The sequence below is a fragment of the Helianthus annuus genome, chromosome 15 (assembly GCF_002127325.2).
Source record: "Helianthus annuus cultivar XRQ/B chromosome 15, HanXRQr2.0-SUNRISE, whole genome shotgun sequence".
In the NCBI taxonomy this organism is placed as follows: domain Eukaryota; kingdom Viridiplantae; phylum Streptophyta; class Magnoliopsida; order Asterales; family Asteraceae; genus Helianthus; species Helianthus annuus.
The window spans coordinates 57,499,736-57,521,332 of NC_035447.2; the positions used below are offsets into that span (position 1 = coordinate 57,499,736).

Here is a 21,597-nt window from a genome sequence, read left to right on the forward strand (position 1 = left end):
ACCCTGAATTATTCCCCGAAGAACTGCCTGGATTACCCCCAGATAGGCAAGTAGAATTCAGAATTGACATTATTCCTGGAGCAGCACCTGTTGCTAGAGCACCTTATAGGTTAGCACCAACAGAGATGAAGGAATTGAGAACACAACTGGATGAATTGCTAGCCAAAGGTTTCATTAGACCTAGTTCGTCTCCTTGGGGAGCACCAATCTTATTTGTCAAGAAGAAGGATGGATCGATGCGTCTGTGCATCGATTACCGTGAGCTTAACAAGGTCACTATCAAGAATAGGTATCCTTTACCCAGGATCGACGATCTGTTCGATCAACTTCAAGGGGCAAGCTACTTCTCTAAGATCGATCTGAGGTCAGGCTATCACCAACTGAAGGTTAGAAATGAAGACGTGCACAAGACTGCATTTAGGACTCGTTATGGTCATTACGAGTTCCTAGTGATGCCTTTCGGGCTCACTAATGCACCAGCAGCATTCATGGATCTCATGAACCGTGTCTGCAAACCATACTTGGACAAATTTGTCATCGTCTTCATTGACGACATCCTCATCTACTCAAAGAACCAAGCTGATCATGAGAAGCATCTTCGATGTATTCCTTCACTACTTCAACAGGAGAAGCTTTACGCCAAATTCTCTAAATGTGAATTCTGGCTTCGAGAAGTCCAATTCCTTGGACATATGGTTAGTGAGCGTGGTATCCAAGTGGATCCCGCTAAGGTGGAAGCTGTCATGAATTGGCAAGAGCCGAAGACGCCCACAGAAATTCGCAGCTTCTTGGGATTGGCAGGATATTACAGGCGTTTTATTGAAAATGTTTCAAGGATTGCTGCACCCCTAACTTCTCTGACTAGGAAGAAAATTAAGTTCGACTGGGGACCGAAGCAACAAGAAGCCTTTGATATCCTTAAGCAGAAGCTAAGCAATGCATCGGTGTTAACATTGCCTGATGGAATAGAAGAGTTTGTAGTGTATTGTGATGCATCACACACCGGGATGGGATGTGTGCTTATGCAGAAAGGCAAGGTTATTGCCTATGCTTCTCGACAGTTAAAGGTGCATGAAAAGAACTACACCACCCACGACTTGGAGTTGGGTGCCGTTGTATTCGCACTGAAGCTATGGAGGCACTATTTATATGGCATCAAGTGTGTGATCTATTCCGATCATAAGAGCCTCCAGCATCTGTTTAACCAAAAGGATTTGAACATGAGGCAGCGACGATGGATGGAAACTTTGAATGATTATGATTGCGAAATAAGATACCATCCTGGCAAGGCAAATGTAGTCGCTGATGCCTTGAGTCGAAAGGAAAGGGTGATGCCTATAAGAATCAATGCCAAGAGCATTGAGATAAAGAATAGTTTGAATGAAAGGTTGTTAGCTGCACAGAAAGAAGTTGTGCTGGAAGCTAACTACCCTAATGAAAAGCTAGGAGTAACTGAAGAACAGTTATCCTGTGGCAAGGACGGAATTTTAAGATTAAATGGACGGATATGGGTTCCAGTTTATGGAGGACTTCGAGATGTTATTCTCCAGGAAGCCCACAATTCCAAATACTCCGTTCATCCTGGAGCTGACAAGATGTACCAGGATTTGAAGGCAAACTTTTGGTGGATAGGCTTGAAGAAGTCTATAGCTACCTATGTAGCTAAATGTTTGATATGTGCGCAAGTCAAAGCTGAACATCAGAAGCCGTCAGGTTTGCTGCAACAGCTTGAACTTCCCACGTGGAAGTGGGAAATGGTGACGATGGATTTCATCACCAAGTTGCCAAAGACAAGGAAAGGAAATGATACGATATGGGTGATAGTTGACAGACTGACTAAGTCAGCACATTTCCTACCCATTAAGGAAACTTATAGCTCCGACATGTTAGCCCAATTATACGTAGATAAGATTGTATCTCTACATGGCGTGCCAGTGTCTATTATCTGTGACAGAGATACTAGATACACGTCACATTTTTGGAAGAGTTTCCAACAATCTTTGGGCACGCGCTTAAATTTCAGTACGACTTACCATCCTCAGACGGACGGCCAGAGTGAGCGTACAATCCAAACCTTGGAAGACATGCTTCGTGCATGTGTGATTGATTTAGGTAGTAGCTGGGATAACCACCTGCCATTGCTCGAGTTCTCGTATAACAATAGCTACCATACCAGCATTAAGGCTGCGCCTTTTGAGGCCTTGTACGGTAGGAAGTGCAGAACGCCCGTTTGTTGGGCGGAAGTTGGAGATGTCCAACTGACAGGACTGGAGATAGTCTTTGAAACGACGGACAAGATTGTCCAGATTCGTGACCGTCTGAAAGCTGCCCGAGATAGGCAGAAAAGCTACGCATATTTAAAGCGTAAACCTTTTAACTTCGAGGTAGGTGACAAAGTACTGCTTAAAGTATCACCCTGGAAGGGAGTGATGCGATTTGGTAAGAAAGGTAAGTTAAGCCCGAGATACATAGGACCATTCGAGATCATCGAACGTGTCGGATCAGTTGCCTATAAGTTAAACTTGCCTGAAGAGCTCAGTGGTATTCATAATGTATTCCACATCTGCAATCTAAAGAAGTGTGTCGCTGATGATTCACTAGTCATACCACACACAGATGTGCACATAGAAGAGAGTTTGAAGTTTGTTGAAAAACCTGTGTCGATCGAGGATCGACAGGTTAAGAAGCTTCGAAGGAAGCATGTACCAATTGTAAAGGTTAAATGGGATGCTCGTAGAGGTCCGAGTATACGTGGGAGTTAGAATCCACGATGAAAGAGAAATACCCTCAGTTGTTTCAGTAGATCTCGAGGTCGAGATTTCTTTTAAGGGGGTGAGGATGTAACACCTCGAAAATTTGTGTTCAATAGATGACGACAGGTGTCATGTACGACAAAAGCATTATAAACCCGGATTTAGTTAAAGATGTATGGCAGGATTTTAAACACGTCGACATGTTAATTTATACCTCTGAACGACTTGATCATAAATCCCAAGACCCTAAGATGAATAATAAACATCTAGTATACCTTTAAATCCGGTGATTTCTAATAATAAATGGATTCCAAATTGCAAGAATGGATCCTATGAAATAATGCACGATAAACCTTCGTTTATATTTTCCATCATAATGCAAACCAATAATACAATGAGATAGGCTAGACACAACTGATCAAGCATGGGTTAAAGGCCTCCTGCTGAACATTCCTGGCCCAAAAACATGTTATACAAGTTACCTGTTCAAAGCTTGAAAGGTTAATTTTTTTGCGTTCTGGTAAAGGCTTACGCACCGTAAATCATTAATGGTCCAGTGATTAGTCGAATCAAAGGTAGTTATAAGTTGGTAATTAGGTGGGCATTAAACCCTTAAAAGGGCACCCCCTGGTTCCCACTCTAACTAGATCAAATGTCGGGTCAAAGTTGTTTAGAAAAAGTCAACAGGAGCTTAATTTATGAATTAACACATAATTAACAATGTAGAAGACGTGTAACCTATTTTATCACTCTTATAACTTGGTAATAAGTATTATAACTGGTCTAAGCTTGTTTGGTCCGACAATTTTCTGTTTAGACCCGGTTCGGAACCGAAAGTCGCAAAACTTTGACTTTTGCTTTGACTTCAGTTCTGACCCGTTTTGGTAGAGTTTAGAAATGCCTTAGGACTTCCTTAGGACCAGGTTACATGATAGTATAACCCTCTGTGACTGGTTCGTTGATTGTCCGAGTCGTTTGCACATTTCCGTTAAATGCTTAAAAGTTGACCATAATGCCCTTTTTACCATAAAACGAGAATTTTGGAAATGTGAGAGGACAATAGTCTTTGCTACTGATTTATAAACATGTCCCTGAAATTTCATGTCAGTTAGAGGTCTAGAATAGGAGTTACGCTAAATAGCGCATTTAAGAAATCTTTTGTTAATTAAACGGCGCAATTAGCATGAACCCTATCTAAACCCAATTTCAACACCAAACCTTTTGCACACTGATGTAATATAATATTTTGGGATTTTAAAGATTTTTAATTATTTTTTACCTGCTCATAACCTAAGGTTATGACCATGATTCGGTAAATACCGATTATACCCTTTTTGGTTATAAAAAGAGTTCTACATAGTATTTTGACGCCAATCCAATTGCTACTGATTTTATATAACAAATAAAGTATTTTGAACTTTATAACCTGATCAGAAAACTCAGATTTCCTGTATAACCCGGAAATCGCTTAAAACGACTTTATACGCGTATTAAACGCATAGTTTAGGTTTGTAACCATTTTGTCACATAAAGATTTAACACCAACTGATTTACCCTATTAAAATAAGTTATTTTACTGATTTATTCAGACCTGAATCACAGGAGTTTAATTAATCGCTTTTATAATCTTTAAAATGACCAAAATACCCCTACGGGGCTTGTATTAAGGTTAAACTCGTTTTGGGCATAATGGAAGGTATCCTACTGATATCACAACATATTTAGGGCATATTAACTTAGGAAATCTGTAAGTGACTCTCATGGTTACCCGTTACGCTTTTTGCGCGTTCGGTCCGGTTTATGTAACTAGTTTGCATAAATTAGCCGAAACGGGTCAACCCTTGTCGTTTTTATCTCAAAATCCAGAAGGTGTTTAGTTTACCCATATTATACAAGTCTTTAAACTTGTCGGGACTAAAACACATTCTGTTCCGGTCTTCGCCTAATCGTGCGTTCGAACCGTATCTTTCGTTAAAACTAACCGGTCTAAGCTTAGGCTAAATTAAAGACCCGTTAGGATTCTAATAGGTTATTATAAACCTTCGTTCCAGAATAGGAGGCCCGGTAAAAGCTACTTGCAATTGCTGTTTGTGAATTATACTTTGCAAAGGTAAATACTTTTAACTTAATTTCCCTTATACGGGCTTGGGGTACGGTATATAAAGTACCGCTTGGTCCAGCATTGAATCTTTAATCGAATAGAGATTAAATCAGATATGCTTCGTTTCGAAATGTTTTGTTTGCTTAAAGCCTTTGGGAGGTTAATGACCATGTCCCGGATATCCTTGGCATCATCTTACGAGATGGCCACGATCTGAGCACGGGGTATAGGTGTACACCCGTCAGTGCATAAATGAATAAATAATGTGGTGTCTCTATTGATCTTTAACCCGGACTACGGATCGGGCTACTGAACGCATAAGAAACATGTAAATCGTTTACAAGTATTATATTCAAATAATTATCCCAAGTTATAAAAGTTTGTGCCACGTGCATTTAAATCAATTTTATTAAACTTTTCAAAATGAGTCGGTTGAATGTATTTACCAGTGTAAACTGACGTATTTTCCCAAAAAGGTTAAGTGCAGGTACTACGCGAACTAGGCTGGCTTTCTCCTAGCGTCCACAATAAGTCTCGCAAGCTTGGATGTCAAAACTGTTGAACAATGTTTCCTATTTATTTTTGATCCCCCTGTGGATTATTTTCAACTGTTTGTGATACTTGATATTACAATTATATTCGGTTGAAATATATCTATCTTTTGATTCCGCTGTGCATTTAAATATTGTGTTGCTTGACTGTAATGTTACCAACTACGTCATGATAATCCCCCACCGGGCCCACCGGTGAAACGTGTAAATATCGGGGTGTGACAGTTGCTTTTAGTAATGTGTCGAATCATATTCAGGCCAAAAAGGTGGCCCCAGTAATGCGTAGAATCAGGTTTGGGCTAGAAAGTTTGTTTTTAGTAACGGGTCGAATCAAGTTCTGGCAAAAAAGTTTTTTAGTAATGGGTTCGAGTCTGTTTCGGGCAAAACGGTTGGTTTAGTAATGGGTCAAAACAGGTTGTATTTAACTTTATATGGTTTGTGAGAAAAATATGTGTTTTTTAAACTTCCTTTACCTTTCATGGCAAAAAATGTTAAGGGTAGCAATTGTACTTTTCAGAATATGCATCATACTGGTTGCTATGGGTGGCATGATTTTTTTAGCAATGTTCAAATCAGCTTCGACCAACATAGTTGTTTTTATTATTGGGTCGAGTCAAGTTCGGGCAAAAAGGGTTGCTTTTAGTAACGTTCGAATCAGCTTCGGCTAAAAAAGTTGTTTTTAATATTGGGTTGAATCAAGTGCGGGCAAAAACGGTTGCTTTTAGTGTGTCGAATCAGATTCAGGCCAAAAAGGTGGTCTTTAGTAATGTGTAGAATCAGGTTTGGGCTAGAAAGTTTGTTTTTAGTAACGGGTCGAATCAAGTTCTGGCAAAAAAGATTTTTAGTAATGGGTTCGAGTCTGTTTCGGGCAAAACGGTTGGTTTAGTAATGGGTCAAAACAGTTGTATTTAACTTTATACTGTTGGTGAGAAAAATATGTGCTTTCTTTTAACTTACTTTACTTTTCATGGCAAAAAATGTTAAGGGTAGCAGTTGTACTTTTCAGAATATGCATTATACTGGTTGCTGTGGGTGGCATGGTTTTTTTAGTAATGTTCGAATCAGCTTCGGCCAACATAGTTGTTTTTATTATTGGGTCGAGTCAAGTTCAGGCAAAATGGTTGCTTTTAGTAACGTTCGAATTAGCTTCGGCTAAAAAAGTTGTTTTTAATATTGGGTTGAATCAAGTTCGGGCAAAACCGGTTGCTCTTAGTAATGTGTCGAATCAGATTCATGCCAAAAAGGTGGTCTTTAGTAATGCGTAGAATCAGGTTCGGGCTAGAAAGTTTGTTTTAAGTAACGGGTCGAATCAAGTTCTGGCCAAAAAAAAAAAAGATTTTTAGTAATGGGTCGAGTTTGTTTCGGGCAAAACGGTTGGTTTAGTAATGGGTCAAAACAGGTTGTATTTAACTTTATACCGTTTGTGAGTAAAATATGTGCTTTTTTAATCCCTTTACTTTTCATGGCAGTCATAGCTACATGATCTCTTGAAGAAGAGCGATTATGGAGCACAGTAAATGCAAATTTGTCTGAGTTTAATGCCCGGACTGTCTGAATAGAAGAAACTTAGAAAATGAGGTACTCTGTATTGTTAAAGCAAACAAAAAAAAAGTCAATTAGAAATTTGATCATATTTATAAAATTTGTAAAATTTTATAAAATTTGACAAAATTTCAAGAAAAAAGAACACCTTTAATCATATTTATAAAATTTCTTTAATATACTTAAAAAATAAAGAGCATTGTGGTTTGAGTCATGACCACACCCTTATGGTAGTGATTTTAGATGGTGGATTAGAGGTGAGTGACATGACGCCTATGTGGAGGATCATGGTGGTCATGAGGGTCATGACCACACCCTTTAGCCTTATGTATTTGGTGAAAATGTGTTACTTTTAAATGAAGACAAGTTGCAAGAATGTGTTTGATCAATTTCATATTCAAATTGCAATGAATAATATCGTCGTCATACGTGCTATTAGCCTTCCATAATTTCAACTTTTAATTGTGATTTTTATTGTAGCCATGTAATCTTAGGTTGTTGGCTGGAATTGTGATCGTCAAGGCATTTTGAAGGATAATAATGGGAGTTCAAAACAGGAGCTGGAGAATAATTTGACGACTTGGGTTGTTTGTTCCATTATAGGTTTTCATAATTTTTATTATTCGGTAATTACCTTATTAGTTTTTTTACCAATTGAATCTTTTTTCTGTTTTTTTTTTTTTTTTTTGCTAGCGTAGATTATTTATATTACATGCTATAGAAATAATACATGTTGTTTGTAATGTATGGTGTATTCAAGTATCAGTCATGCAATAGCTGTGTATATGGTTGTTGGCGACTTACTGTCGATACCTTTCTAAGAACCAGTACTTTTTGTGTAGGCCACTCATCAAACATCTGCAAAGCCAAATCGTTGATAAAGTGGAAGTATTTCTTAAGATCATCAATGGAGAGAGGTTCATCAATGAGGCGCCTAAGGCGCTTGTGCTAAAAGCCGTATTAATTCCTACAACCATCAAACATATGTTATTGTACTTGTGTGTAGATTATTTTTTTCTTTTTTATCACTTTTTATTGTTTTCATGGCTTTAGCGGCATGTAAAAATTTTCCAGCATTTGAATAGTTTTCTGTTTTTTTTCTTCCAATGTATGTATTTGTACACAACATTTCATTTCAAAGTAAATAATATGGTTTTGGTTGAAGCCCACGTATTACGCGGGCATTAACCTAGTTGACTATATACATAATGCTTCTTAAGTTTCTCAATTAGCTTACTACTTCTCACATATGATCCTAACTGGCTAACCCTATGTATATATATAGCGTTACATAATCTCTCAAGTCTGTTTATAATATTTTCACACTTCTCTATCTTGAATTGATTTATAATTGACATATTTATAAAGTAATCTAAAAACATCAAATCATTTAGTTCAAATCAAATAAACTTTTCCAAGCGTGAAGTTGAGTGTCAATATAAACTGCTTATCGATGTATACAAATCAAATAAAACTTTTCCACTCTTCACTCTTGAACTTGAAAGGTAAAGATTTAGGGTCTGTTTGTTTACCTTTTAATGAGACTTTAATGGTTCAGATCTCTTACTAATTCAGTACTTAATGATTCAGACTGTTTGTTTCGTGAGCAGATGTTTGAATGGTTCAGACATTTGTCTTGAATGGTTAAGTATTATAAAGAGTCTGAATGGTTAAGACCTCTAATTTGAATTGGTCAGACATTTGCCTCGGAAGGATTAAGCATTATACTGGCTTTTAATGGTTCAGATCTCTTACCGGTTCAGTACTTAATGGTTCAGACCTCTTACTTTACTGGTTTAACACTTAACCATTCAAAAGTTTCCAAACAGCCCCTTACCCTTTAAACTTATTTAGAGGGTATACCCTTTAAATAAGGGTTGCTTAATGAGTGGGACTTATACACTTAACCCATGGTCATCACAATTCTGCTAGACTACAAGTCATTTGAAAGATGTTTGTCTTACTAATAACGAGATGTATTATTATTTATTATTTTTTATTTATCGTGAAAGATACAATTATATAATAACGAGATGTTTTTCATCTTTGATACAATTATATAATCACTAAAAAAACACGTGAAAGATATAATTAAAAAAAAAAAAAAAACATGAAAGTCAAGGTGTTGGACCCGCACCTAATTATTACCTTTTTTTGAACAACAACTTTCATTAAAAACCGGCCATTAGCAAATTGCTAGGCCAACAACACAAACGCCATACTTACAAAGTAAAGTTACACCAATCGATCCACGTAATGGTCTTACAACAAGATCTATTTTTGATCCACAAGTATCCTAACGCCTTAATCTCTTGTTTAATTTTTGCGGCGTTGACATCTTTATTATCAAACATGGCTTCGTTTCTGGATTTCCATAAGCACCAAACTACCGTGAAGATGATTGCTTGAACCGCTTTATTTTTCTTGTTATCCATGTACGCTTCCGTATGAGCCATGATGAGGTCTTTGCCCGAAAAAGCGTAGATGTTTGGTATCCCGCACCAATGACTAATGAAATCCAAGATGCCCATAGCTATATAACAACCAGAGAAGAGATGATCGTTGGTCTCCTCCCCTTCCCCACACAGCTTGCACTCAACCGATTCAGAAACAATGTTCCTTCGAGCTAACCCGACAAGAGTAGGAAGATGATCTTGAACCGCTTTCATGATCCAAAGGTACGTGGGCTGCTGGGGTGTAAACAGAATTTTCTTTAATAAATGAGTCGAACTCGAACTTCAAAAAAATTATTCATGATCCAGATTCAGACTAAGCTTGTTTACACACTAAACAAAGGCAGGAATGAGAGTTCAATTTTCTTAAATAATAAAAAAAAAGTTCCATAGGTAAACTAGTTGTTAAAATGACACATATTGATGAGTATAAAATTGTTTATCTTAAACATTACGTTTTAAACTATAAAAAAGAAATAAATCGAACTTCATTACAACCAACATAGTTTTAACTTTTAACGGTACAAATAACGACTAAGCCTAGCAAAATGGGCTGGACCGCTGGTCAAAATGGGCTCAAGTCAAAATGAGTTTGGGTCAAAACGGGCCGTTATTTTGAAACATCAATTTTGGTCGGGTCAAAACGGGTATTAACCAAAATGGACCCTTGTTGAAATAAAAAAAAAATTACCAGCTATTATTTTTATGGTGCCTAATGATGACGGACTGAAGTAACGTCGAAGGTGGTGGCGGCGGCGGCGGGTTGGAGTCACTGGCGTACCCTTGAAAAAGAATTAGTGTATTTTGTATGCAAAAATTCCGATCTCCCCCCTTGAATGTTTGTTTAAGCCCGCCGATTGCCTCCTGATCTCCCTTTGATTGTTTCTAAATAATAATCTGTGCATTTCCATCTAATGCTTAACAAAGTATAGCTGTAAGTTGAATTTTCTATCTAATCCTAATAATCATCAAATTTAAATAAACATATAAAATCAAAACAAAATTTATATATAAAAAAGGTCTTATACTGAAGTAAAATGACTGGAATACTACTCAGTAGAACGATTATATGCCCAGGGTGTTTTCGTATTGTTCTCAATCTTATGGAACTAGTAACCTCATATGCAGATCAAAATATGTACCGATATGTGGCTGGTTATTGAATCTGATGAGCAAGCAAAGCAGCTTCTAGTAATAACCCCCCTCATCTGCAATAAAAAATAAATAAGTTAATCAAGTATCAGAGAGCGCGGATGTAAGTTAATGAATAACCAGAGAGCCCGGATGTAAATTAATGGAAAGATTGCATACCACCATCGAGATCATCATCCATGTTGAAGACATCTTCATCGTCATCAAAGTCAATGTTCTGCAAAGTTCACAAGTAAATAAACAAATGTACCCGGTAAAATCCCACTCCTAGCAAAAGCTACTAGCATAGTATGGGTAGGGTGGGACGAACTTAAAATAAATACACACACCCACCCACACACACATATATATGGTTTTTTATTTAATTAATGGCTCTTAGACTGCACAAATTCAGGATGATAGCAAATAAAATGGTCATTTTAATTCATCTGTATATAAACAAGTCAATATATCATTCTTAACGGGTCAAAGAGATTTACTAAATTTTTTTAGCTAAAAGCGAAACAAATTGAAATGGGTCAATCAAGTTAATCGTGTAAAAATCACCTAAAATGCATACAGATGCTTTTGTCTTACTAATAACAAGATACATAATAATTTATTACAGTTTTCATAAACATCTTTAATGCATTTATATATTTAGAAATTAAAATAAATAGACGCAAAGGTGTTGGTGGGTCGACCCAACCAGACCTTTTTTGACCCGCATGTAAAAGTTACCAATGTTGCACTGAACCCATGTTATATGCACATATGTGTATACCAAAATATAGGTTCCTTTTTTATTTTATTGTATTTTCACGAACAAGAAAAAATATTTGCAATTTATTCATTATTGGTAAGAGATTAGATATACCTGATTATAATCATCACTGTCCTCTTCTTCATCTTCAATATTTTCAATATCCTCCTCATCATCATCATCTTCATCTTCTTTCTTTTCCTTTTTAACGTCATCTTGACCCTAGGATATACATAGAACCAGATATCCACATTGTTTATAAAGTAAAAAAAAATACATATAAACAAAAGATACAAACACGTTGCAGCCCAAGTTCAAATGCATTGTCGAAAATAAGTTTAAAACGAAAGGAAATTACCTGAGGCCCTTGATCTAGCCTCTCAAAGAGATCCAATCTCTGTAGGTCTACACAAAAGAATATTAGTGTTAGAGATGATTTTCACTCATAATGGTAATTTTGACTTTTCACTTTTCTGTTTAACTCATAATGGGTGAGGTTAAACATCTCCCCTATATGAGTAAAAGTAAAGAGATGATGTGACTGGTTTAGTGGAGAGGGGGGGGGGGGTACATTCAGTAAAAACAACAGGAGTAGGGCTGGCAATTTCTACACGAACACGATAACATGACATGAAGTTAACAGGTTTCTATAACAGGCCGACACGCTAAGACCTGTTTGATTTCGTGTCTAAACAGGTTAAACACCTGTTAAAACCCGTTAATGGCACGTTCATAATTTGGATGTTATGATTTGAATTTTATGGATTCTTGTTTTAAGTTTGTTAAGGATCATGTTTTTATGCGCTATTTAAGACTTTTGTGAACCTTCGGTGAGTTTTGTTTCACTAAGCAGGTCCGTTAATGGCTAAATAACAAAATGTAATAACAGGTCGTATGATACGCCGGTAATTTTTTCGTATCTTAACAGGTCGTTTTTGTGTAACCCTATTTATTATTAGGTCCGTGTTCATGTTTAGAAAAGTCGTGTTCGTGTTTACCTATTTCAGGTTCGTGTCTTATCGTGTGTCTTAACAGGTCAGGTCTGACACGATATGCCAGCCCTAAACAGGAGGGGGTGCGTAGCACAACCCTTTATAAGTATTTATCAAACCTGATTGTGGATCCCATCGGACCTTCTTATTGCTGCGCCTCGCATTCCTTGTAACTGTGAGAGAAAAAAAAACAGGCATCTCGGTGGCGACAAAGGTATAAAATGTGATAAAATAATCTTAATATCAGTGGCGCAGGTTAAAAGGGGCCGCGCGCGCCCGACCCCCTGAACTTTTCGCTCAGTAGTGTTATATATGTAGCTTCCGTATAGAAATTTTTGGGTATATACGTTTTCAACCCCCGGTTCTAGAGAAATTTTTTGATATATACGTTTTCGACCCCCCGTCGGAAATCTCAAGCTTCGCCACTGCTTAATATATAATTGATGATAAAAAAATGAAAGAAACTTCTATGTCAGTCAGTCAGTGTTTTACCTAGCTCTGCAGGAACATAGCCATCAGTAACCTTCATAAAGTCTGAAAGTGGAGGCTTTCTTATATTTCCTGCCACCGCAATTTCCACATAAACAAGTTATAAATGTTGAATGATACATTTTCAAAGTAAGATGTGGTACAGGTTGTTTCAACGTACTAAAAGAGAAACAGGATCGGCTTTATTATAAACAAGACAAGATTATCTAACTATATACCAAAACTTACATAGCAGTCTTTTAAAATGGAAACAGTTAAGTTAAAAGAATGCTTACTTTCAGAATCTTGACCCGCAGCCTCCAAATAATAAGGAGATGAAACCCAAAACCTTCGCAAAGCGTCACCCCATGATATTAATTTACTGAAATCTTCTTTTTGTTTGAGATTAACATCAGGGAATTCTTTGATTTCCTGCAATCAGAAATATATCGCTTCAATAACCGATCAAAAGAGCATTTTTTTTTCTAATGCTGTCATGGTTTTTAGAAACAAACAGAGTCAAAACTTGACTTACAGGATATATTTCATACGTCTCTTCTTTTGCACGAGGGCGATCGAATTTCTTACCACGTCCCTTTTGTCCATACGCCATCTGAACAAACCGTGGCACCAAATGCAACTTCAATCTCCTGCGGTATGAAAAATACACAATGTCAATAACATTCATAATCTAAGTAATTAATAACCAAAGTATGAAATGAAATCAACAAGTACTACTAACCAATATGTCATTTAAATTTCCTAACTTAATAATACATTGTTCAATATAACACTTTGAATTTGAACTATTTAAATTTAAAATCTACCTAAATAAGCATGGAATCAACCTAAAATGACCTAAACTAGCCCTAAACAAGTCTAAAACATGTCTAAAACCCCTAAAAATAGTATTTTAGACTATGTGGTATTTTAGACTATGCGCTTAGCTTAAAAGCTCTCACTTTTTAAGCACCTAGGATCCGGGCTCGAGGCTCGACCTGTCCGTGATGCGTTCATGCGTGATGCACTTTTTAAGCACCTGGTATCTAAGTTCTAACCTTGGTTTTAAAATGTGTGCATCATGTGTGATGCACATGATGCGAAACACATCAAGTGGAGCGATGCTGCGCTGGGATTACGTGATGCGAGACTGATGCGCCGCAAATCGCATAATGCGATGCCGACGCGCGCAATATGAAGTTGGTCATGTTTTTTACCCAAAATACAGCTGTGTAAACCAAAAGTATATTTTCTATACACCTGTAGACCAAAAGTATATTTTACTAAAAAACTACATTGGAACTTGAATTTTGATTTTTTAAGGTATGCAAATCTTTTCACATTTTTATCTTTTTCTTCTCATCTCCCTTATTTAATTTAATAATAAAATATTCTCTCAATCTCTCCTACTTTCTACTTCAAAGATCCCAATAATCCCATCAGGTATTTAAAAAAAGAAAGCAGGTTTCTTCTTTAGGGGATACGGAGTGGGGCGGCAAAGGAGATCGGCAAAGGGGTTTGCCGCTCGGGAACACCGCCGCCTACCCCCCTTTGCCGCGCGGTGACTTTGATGATCGGTGTTTCATTGCCGATCGGTGAGAAGGGAGGGAAGGAGAGAGGGGGTGCGTGTGGTGGGGTCCATGCTATCTCAACCAATCACACATTTTTCCTTTTTTTTTAAATAGTTTACCAATTCATAAAGTGTCTAACCATTGCCAACACTTTTGAGCATAATTTACCACTTTGACATGGCACACTCTCATTGGTTGATTTTGAAGTTTACTACTTTCAAGTGTCTAACCACTCCCTATACCCTTATTCTTCTACTTCATCTGGCTTCTTTTTTTTTACTTTTTTTTTTAATGTTCAAGACTAAGTATGTTTTATAAGTGTGTTAATAAGTATGTTTTCATGCTGAAGTATTAACAAGATAAAAGTTATGTATGGTTAATTTAGTATTTTATTAATAACAAACGCCTCACGCATCGGAGTTTGGGATCAAAACACATCAGACGGCCTCACGCTTGCTAAAAAGGTTTAAGGCCACTGGGGGCGGAACAAAATCAACGCGTGATAGCATAAAATAACGCGTGAGACAATTGTTTTAACCACCGCCACCTACTTTTTCACGAGTGATCATTTCAAGAGCGTGATAAAATCAACGCGTTATGGACATTCAGTGATGGAACATGTGAGGGGGTGTGAGGGTTTATTGTGGGTGTTGTGAGTGATGACCAATGCCACTAAAAAGGTTGTGAGTGATGGAAAAATGGTTGATGACATGGCGGATCTTGATTGGGTGCTTGTGAGTGATGGAATTATATCACTAGTGAGTAGTGACCACCCCCACCCCCCTAAATACAATCGTCCTTAACGTGCTATGCGTACGATATTAAATCACACATGTTATAAAATTCAAACCCTAATCACGTGTGAACAAAATATAACATGCATGATTAGGGTTTACCCATGCGTGATTTTATGATTTATTCATGCATGATTAGGGCATGCGTAATTTTCTTATTTATTCATGCATGATTACGTATGCGTGATTATATAATTTGTTCATACACGTGGTGTTGTTCGTGACCAGGGTTTGAATTTTATAACATGCGTTGATTTAGTATTATTGCACGTTAACCTTTCCCTCTAAATTCTAACATAAAAAATCAATCAAGTATCTAAGTTTAAACATCTAAATAATAACAATATAAATGAAAACAAAAAGTTTAAAACCTGTGGACTGCCGGTCAACAGTGGCTGCTGCCAGCCGGAAACCTGAAAATCGTAGCTCCGGCAGCGGTGGATAGGGGGAGGTAGGGTTAATGGTAATTGGGTAAAGAGTAGTAACACAGGGTAAATGGTAATTTCGGCTTATCGTTTCTATTAAAGTAGTTTATATTTATATCATCATAGTTTTAATTTATAGATTATAGTTTTGAGTCGGTGGTTATAAATATTATACAAGGCCTCGTTCGAAAGTGTATGAACCGATTAACCGGGTTTTATCGTAGTGGGCAAACGGACGGTTGGTTTTTTTCGGAAATGGAGATAGTGGGCTTGGGCTGTTCTGCGCTATCTGCGATCGCAGGCGTATAGGGTCGCCTTTTGTCATTGGTTACCCCGGGTAGCCGGCCTTTCATTCGTTGACCGTTTGAAAAAATATTACCGATTAATACCATACATGGATGATCGTTTGCAAGAACTCTTTAAAAAGAAAGTTGCTTGAAGTTGTTTTTTAAACAAGACGATGGATGTGCTAACAAACTACAGTTTACTCGAGAGAAGGTATAGTATATTTTTGAAAGTTTTGGTCGAACTTTTAATAATTACGGTTCAGGTTCCTATAAAAAGGACATTTTTCGTAATAAGTATGAGAAGGGATAGGAATTGTCATCTAGGCATCACGTTTTGGACTTAGATATGATATTTTAATATGTTATGTTTTTAGTTGGTGTACATTTTGACGTAAATTTTGTTAAATGGTGCGTTTTAAGTGTTTTAGTATGTTATGTTTTCAATTGGCAAGAAAAACACCGAACATAACATATATTTTCAACTGGTATACGTTTTGACGTAAATTATTTTCGGAAACGAGTCAGGTCAGATATAGTACGTTTTCATTAGACATGTTACTTTACGTTTTGATGACACCGCAACGCGCGGGAGAAATTTACTAGTTCTGGTTAATTTAAAAACGTGTTTAATTTAATTTAGCATTGATGACACTATCACGAGGTATAGCTATTTTTTTTTTGGCATGTCTTAGTAAAAAATATAGTATCTTTTGTTTATGGACTTTGTTATGTTGAAAAACGTCTTCTCAAACAAGTTTGAAAGATCATGAAGCATTTGTTATTTTGATATAAAAAGACATGATGTTAATAACAGCCAATTTTCATAGAAGTTCCATTCATTCTAGCATAAATATCACTATAGTTGTAGAGAAAAGTATATTTAGCTACCAAAACTCATACAAACCCGAGGGCGTAGCTTTGTGGGGGCGGAAGGAGGCGGCTGACCCCCCGAACTTTTCGCTTGTTAGTGGAGAGTATTTAGTTTTCGTATAGATATTTTTGGGTATATACGTTTTTGACCCCCGGTTTTATAGAAATTATTGGTATATACGTTTTCGACCCCCCGGTCAGTAATCTCAAGCTTCGCCACTGTAGACTAGTGTAGTATCCGTTCTCTTTGCGTATTAAGTTGGTACGGAATATAAGAGGTAAAAGAGCCAAACTCTGTTGTAGTTGATACAACATTGCAAGTTCTTCATCAGTCGGCTCGGCTCAGCAGGCAGATTAAATGATTTCCAAAGACTTTCATAAAGCTAAAGTTAAGTTAAATCCCTTCTGTTTTATTTGTTTAAGTGGAAAGACAAACATACATACTTACTCATTATGAAAAAGGAAAAGACATAAATACCCTTGTAAAGATTCAAAATCCCAGACGAAAACGCTAGAGCAATGAAGGTGGTCCTTGAAGGTAAGTAGGAACGATTAAGGTTTACGCGGAAAGCAATGTTACAACAAGAAACATCACAGCAGCAAGCCCAAAACAGCACCCGACGATCACTGTGAAGGCCTGCAGATTGTTATATATAACATATATGAGACACGTTCACCCACATACGGGTCCAACTTGTTTGTATTGTATCTTAGATGGGCTAAACGTGCTCAAAGCCACCCAAAGTGAATCCTTGATTAAGAAACAAAACAAAGTTACCCACCGATCCAGCCCATTTTGACTAGTTACCCAACCCGCCCACAAACCCATTTAGCCACCTCTAATTGAGTAATTGAGGAGCATAATGGAAGGATTAGCTAAACAATATGAGGCGAAACAAAAGCTAAATGTTTAACGTGTGACAAACCGTTGCTTGTGATTTGAATTTGAATTTGGCCATGAACCAGGTCAAACCTTTATCAACTACAGGTGCAAGTGCCAAAGCCCTGCATGATAAGCAAACCTAACATAATGAGCTAGTAAACTTGGCGATATCAACTATGTAGGCATATATATATTTCTCCTTTTTGCTAGTTATCATATAAATATTAAAAACAGGAACAGCTCACCCTCCAAGTCTCACAAGTTTAGTTACTTGGCTTCCAGCCCAGACCATAGCCATCAATTTCACAAATCTGCACATCAATTGTTCACACCAAATGCTCATCCAACAATAAAGCGATGATGATGATGATAATGGTGATCGCGACGATGATGATGAAGAAGAAGAAGAATAACCTTTTAACAGCTGCCCAATAACCCATTTTCGCAGGTGCTGGTGCTATGTAGAACCTGGACCATAAATTAACATAATTCCCGTTAAGTAGTGCTATTTGTTAACTATGAAATGATTCACTAGGTTTGTTGTTTCATATAATTCAGATAGGGAAATAGGATGATGAATCTTAATGGTTCTTCAAACTACACTTCCATCATTTATTGATTGACATAATTACTTAAAAATATTGGCCCTCGAGTTCGGATAAGAATATTGCTTACCATGCTACTAGAAAGGCAGTTAGATAATAAGCAGTGTTCAGTAACCCATACGACAGTATCCCTGAAATACCATATCTTCTAAGCTTTTGCAATATCCTGAAATTTGAATGGACAATAATCGCATTAATACACAAATCTCAAAACACAAGTAGCAATATGATTTACTATTTTCACATTGACTGCATTATGACCCTTTTGCTCAAAACGTAAACAGGGAATATCTTAATCGCAAATCACCATGTATCAGCACTATGGGTGGCAATTCATGACACGACCCTAAGCAAGGCACGGACAGAAAAATAATCAGGTTTTGGGTTGAACACTCTAGCCTGTTTAAAAAATAGGTCTTGTTTGGGTTGACCTTTTTAACCTGTTTAATGAACGGGTCATGCTTCGGTTGTATTAAAATTAGACGGGTTAACTAGATAACCTGTTTAAGTTTAGTGGAATTTAAAATTGTTCATATTTAGATGTGTAGTCTAGAATATTTAACTGATTAGTTTAATATTTTTATCTGGAAATTTTAGATGGTTAGTTTAATATTTTAAGGTGGCTGCATTATTGATTTGTATTATTCTGTGCACTGTACAAAGACTTCAAATCAAAAACATTTTTCTCAGTAACAAAAAACAGATTAAAGGAAAATTAGCAAAAGGAACCTGGTACAAAAGGCAAACTTTTATATGAAAGAAACAGACAAGTGATTTGATTAAATACCAATATAAAGATACTCCTCAAATTTGAGATCCGTAATACTATGACCAGATTATATGGGTCAGCCCGCATGACCCCTTTAGATAAACGGGTTATACATGTTATAAGGCCTACAGTGGTTTCCCAGGATCCAGCTACTTAGTATCTCAACTTAAAGATACCCAGTAAACCTCTTTTATCGGTTTATCATATATATGAAACTAGGATAGAAACCAGTGTATTATATGGGTTGGATAAAGAAAATATTAAATAGTTAGTAATAAAGATTTAGGAATTACAAAACGATATTTTGAGATAAATAGATGATTGAAATTACGTATAAATAGGTACTTAAAGTAATAAACCAATAATATGTCGTATATTATGTTTTACTATTATTGTTTCTATTAATTAACCTTTTCTAAACTAGGAAATAGAATGCGAATGGGTGAAATAAGAGAAGCGGGAAAAAGAATCTTAGGCTCATAGAATTTTGATATGTGTCGCAACTAGTTACTTATTTATTAGGTATAGATGAATTAACACTTAACAATTGATGATATCTAACAGAAATATAAAAATTGAAAAATCATACAATAGCCTGCAGTAGTGAGCAATAATAAAGAAAGGTAATTAGTACTCTGATGATGAGGATGACTTCCCTTGACTTTCATTGTATTCCCCTGAACCTAAAACATAGAAATGAGAAATTTCAGAAGCCTTGGGTTATTACATCAACATTATGTTTATTAATCAGTAGTACCTTCTTGCTCTATAGAGCTGCTAGGAGGATCTGATAACCCATGAGGCTAACCTTGAAGCCAAGAGTTAGCATTAGCAATATAGTCAAACATGTTAGCACATTAAGATCTTCAAGCAAGTAGCTTCATCTAAAAACTTCACTAACATAGCATTCAATTCAATGAATGTGGCACATTCAGACATGGAAATGGTTCTACATTTCCAACACTTTGTAACAATTACAAATTTACGGTATTAGAATAATATACCACACAAGTTCCAATATAAATTAGGGGTTGTAACCTAGCCGAGCCGTCTCATTTAATTTAATGTATGAGAGCTTGAGCTCTATTTTCATAGGCTCCTGCGAGTTTTTCATGCTCGCGCTTGTCGCAGACTCGGCTCGTTTATTATTTGTTAATTAATTTATATACACTTTTGATTATTTTTAAAGATAATTGAGTTATATTTTTTTCGTAATTTTATATAACTTAATATTTAATATATAAATATATATTTTTTAATACATTAAATAAAAATAACATTAACATATGTATTTTATGTTAATCCCATTCACCATTCGATTCATTGAAGCTTTATGTTTACTAAACATCAATTGATTATTAGCAAATCATTTTAAATCACGTAAACATAATAAAATCCCAAAATGTCGACTATTTATTTAGTTTAGGCATTTCATCGAACACGTTTATATAAATAACATGTAGGCTCGGGCTCACTTATTGAACAAGTTTATCTTTTAGCTCGAGCCTGCTCGTTTAAACTCGATTAGATATTCTAGCTGATAGCGAGCCAATCTCGAGCAGCTCACTAGCGGATTGGCTCGTTTACACCCTTACAAATGTTGGTTCAATCAATCTGACACATGCAAACATGGAAAATTGTTGCAGCTTGCTGCAGGTTAAAGGAATTAAACTCACATCGTCGCTACGCACACACCGGAGTTGCAGACACTGTGTGATTTGATCATGTTTCAGCTGAGATTGAAATTGAAAGTGCAAAGGAGTGGAAGAACAATCAGGAACTTTCAATGTGTGAAATCTAGACCTAACCTAAAGCATTTCACACACAAAACACCGAATTAGCAGACGATACAACACTAATGACGAAATTAGGGTTACAGGTAGCATTACGTACATGATGTAGGTGCAATTGAGTGTTGTTGAATCCGATACATGTGCTGCTGGAAGAAGACATGGAGACAGACGATGAGTGGAGAATTACGATTGGGTTGTATCAGTTTTATAATCTGGGTTTAATTTAATTTTGTATAGAGTGAGTTGCAACTTTTGTCCTTTATCTTTATGGCTCTTTTACAAGACGGTGTCCTTTATGTTTAAAATTGATGAGTTTTGTTCTTTATGTTTAAAAATCAAGCATGTTTTACCTTTTGAGCCTAACCCAGTTTGTTTTCCCAGTTAAATTTAACCACGTGCAGGTCATGTGAGGGTAGTTGTGTCATTTAATGTTTACCCTGAACATTTCCCCTTAATTTAAAGAACCCCAAAACCTAATTCTTCCCATTTTCCCAAAATCGTTCTTGTCTGCATGCTCTCTCCAATCCATCATGGCCTCTTCTTTCCCTAAGGGCATTTCTGAGAATTGTATTTCCATAATTCTCAAAGAAACACTTATGGGTTTGTGTTATCTTCATGATCAAGGCCATTTGCATAGAGACATCAAGGCTGGGAACATTTTAATTGACTCCAACGGCTCGATCAAGCTGGCAGATTTCGGTGTTTCAGCTTTCATTTACGAATCAAGTTCTTGTTGTCTTGACCTCAACGAAATCACGGGTACGCCTTACTGGATGAAGATCACAAGACGGATGCGATTTTCCGAGTACCAGAAAACGATCCTTGTAGGCGGCCCACTGCCGCAAA

At 36.6% G+C, this 21,597-nt stretch overlaps 3 protein-coding genes and 1 long non-coding RNA gene across 5 annotated transcripts; 1 reads left to right on the forward strand and 3 right to left on the reverse strand.

Annotated features, from left to right (window-relative positions):
- The first annotated feature begins 7,480 nt into the window (after nucleotides 1–7,480).
- LOC110909714 lies at nucleotides 7,481–8,047 on the forward strand. Its single transcript, XR_002575560.2, has 2 exons — nucleotides 7,481–7,573; nucleotides 7,790–8,047. It is a non-coding gene; the product is annotated as an uncharacterized LOC110909714 (long non-coding RNA).
- A 1,122-nt stretch (nucleotides 8,048–9,169) lies between these two features.
- LOC110913778 lies at nucleotides 9,170–9,616 on the reverse strand. Its single transcript, XM_022158598.1, has one exon. The coding sequence runs from the start codon at nucleotides 9,614–9,616 to the stop codon at nucleotides 9,170–9,172; it is 447 nt and encodes a 148-aa protein (XP_022014290.1).
- A 482-nt stretch (nucleotides 9,617–10,098) lies between these two features.
- Nucleotides 10,099–15,621, reverse strand: LOC110909715 (calsequestrin-1-like). The gene is made up of 9 exons (XM_022154520.2): nucleotides 15,491–15,621; nucleotides 13,290–13,404; nucleotides 13,051–13,186; nucleotides 12,779–12,847; nucleotides 12,406–12,459; nucleotides 11,653–11,699; nucleotides 11,409–11,516; nucleotides 10,712–10,769; nucleotides 10,099–10,608 (listed from the first exon to the last, which is right to left on the reverse strand). The coding sequence occupies exons 2-9, from the start codon at nucleotides 13,365–13,367 to the stop codon at nucleotides 10,589–10,591; spliced, it is 570 nt and encodes a 189-aa protein (XP_022010212.1). The 5' UTR covers nucleotides 13,368–13,404; nucleotides 15,491–15,621; the 3' UTR covers nucleotides 10,099–10,588.
- Nucleotides 15,622–17,060: 1,439 nt separating this feature from the next.
- Nucleotides 17,061–21,235, reverse strand: LOC110911748. Of its 2 annotated transcripts, XM_022156376.2 has the most exons (10): nucleotides 21,102–21,235; nucleotides 20,852–20,897; nucleotides 20,635–20,766; nucleotides 19,716–19,761; nucleotides 19,593–19,641; nucleotides 18,260–18,355; nucleotides 17,999–18,052; nucleotides 17,830–17,895; nucleotides 17,628–17,706; nucleotides 17,061–17,338 (listed from the first exon to the last, which is right to left on the reverse strand). In XM_022156376.2, the coding sequence occupies exons 1-10, from the start codon at nucleotides 21,155–21,157 to the stop codon at nucleotides 17,261–17,263; spliced, it is 702 nt and encodes a 233-aa protein (XP_022012068.2). In that variant the 5' UTR covers nucleotides 21,158–21,235; the 3' UTR covers nucleotides 17,061–17,260. The 2 variants fall into 2 exon arrangements, with proteins under 2 accessions (XP_022012068.2, XP_035840498.1); XM_035984605.1 differs by lacking the exon at nucleotides 21,102–21,235 and having other exon boundaries at nucleotides 20,635–20,761; nucleotides 20,852–20,947.
- Between the last annotated feature and the right edge of the window lie 362 nt (nucleotides 21,236–21,597).

What these genes read in the sequence shown, in the direction of transcription:
- LOC110909715 (XM_022154520.2), bottom strand. Translation starts at nt 13,367, where the DNA reads ATGGCGTATGGACAAAAGGGACGTGGTAAGAAATTCGATCGCCCTCGT. An exon ending in AGACGTATGAAATATATCCT is followed by an intron (nt 13,187 to 13,289) that starts GTAAGTCAAGTT and finishes TTCTGATTGCAG; the next exon opens with GAAATCAAAGAATTCCCTGA. An exon ending in GGATGATGATCTCGATGGTG is followed by an intron (nt 10,609 to 10,711) that starts GTATGCAATCTT and finishes TTTTTATTGCAG; the next exon opens with ATGAGGGGGGTTATTACTAG.
- LOC110911748 (XM_022156376.2), bottom strand. Translation starts at nt 21,157, where the DNA reads ATGACCTGCACGTGGTTAAATTTAACTGGGAAAACAAACTGGGTTAGG. An exon ending in CAGCTCTATAGAGCAAGAAG is followed by an intron (nt 19,642 to 19,715) that starts GTACTACTGATT and finishes TCTATGTTTTAG; the next exon opens with GTTCAGGGGAATACAATGAA. An exon ending in ACTGCCTTTCTAGTAGCATG is followed by an intron (nt 18,053 to 18,259) that starts GTAAGCAATATT and finishes TTTATGGTCCAG; the next exon opens with GTTCTACATAGCACCAGCAC.
- LOC110913778 (XM_022158598.1), bottom strand. Translation starts at nt 9,616, where the DNA reads ATGAAAGCGGTTCAAGATCATCTTCCTACTCTTGTCGGGTTAGCTCGA.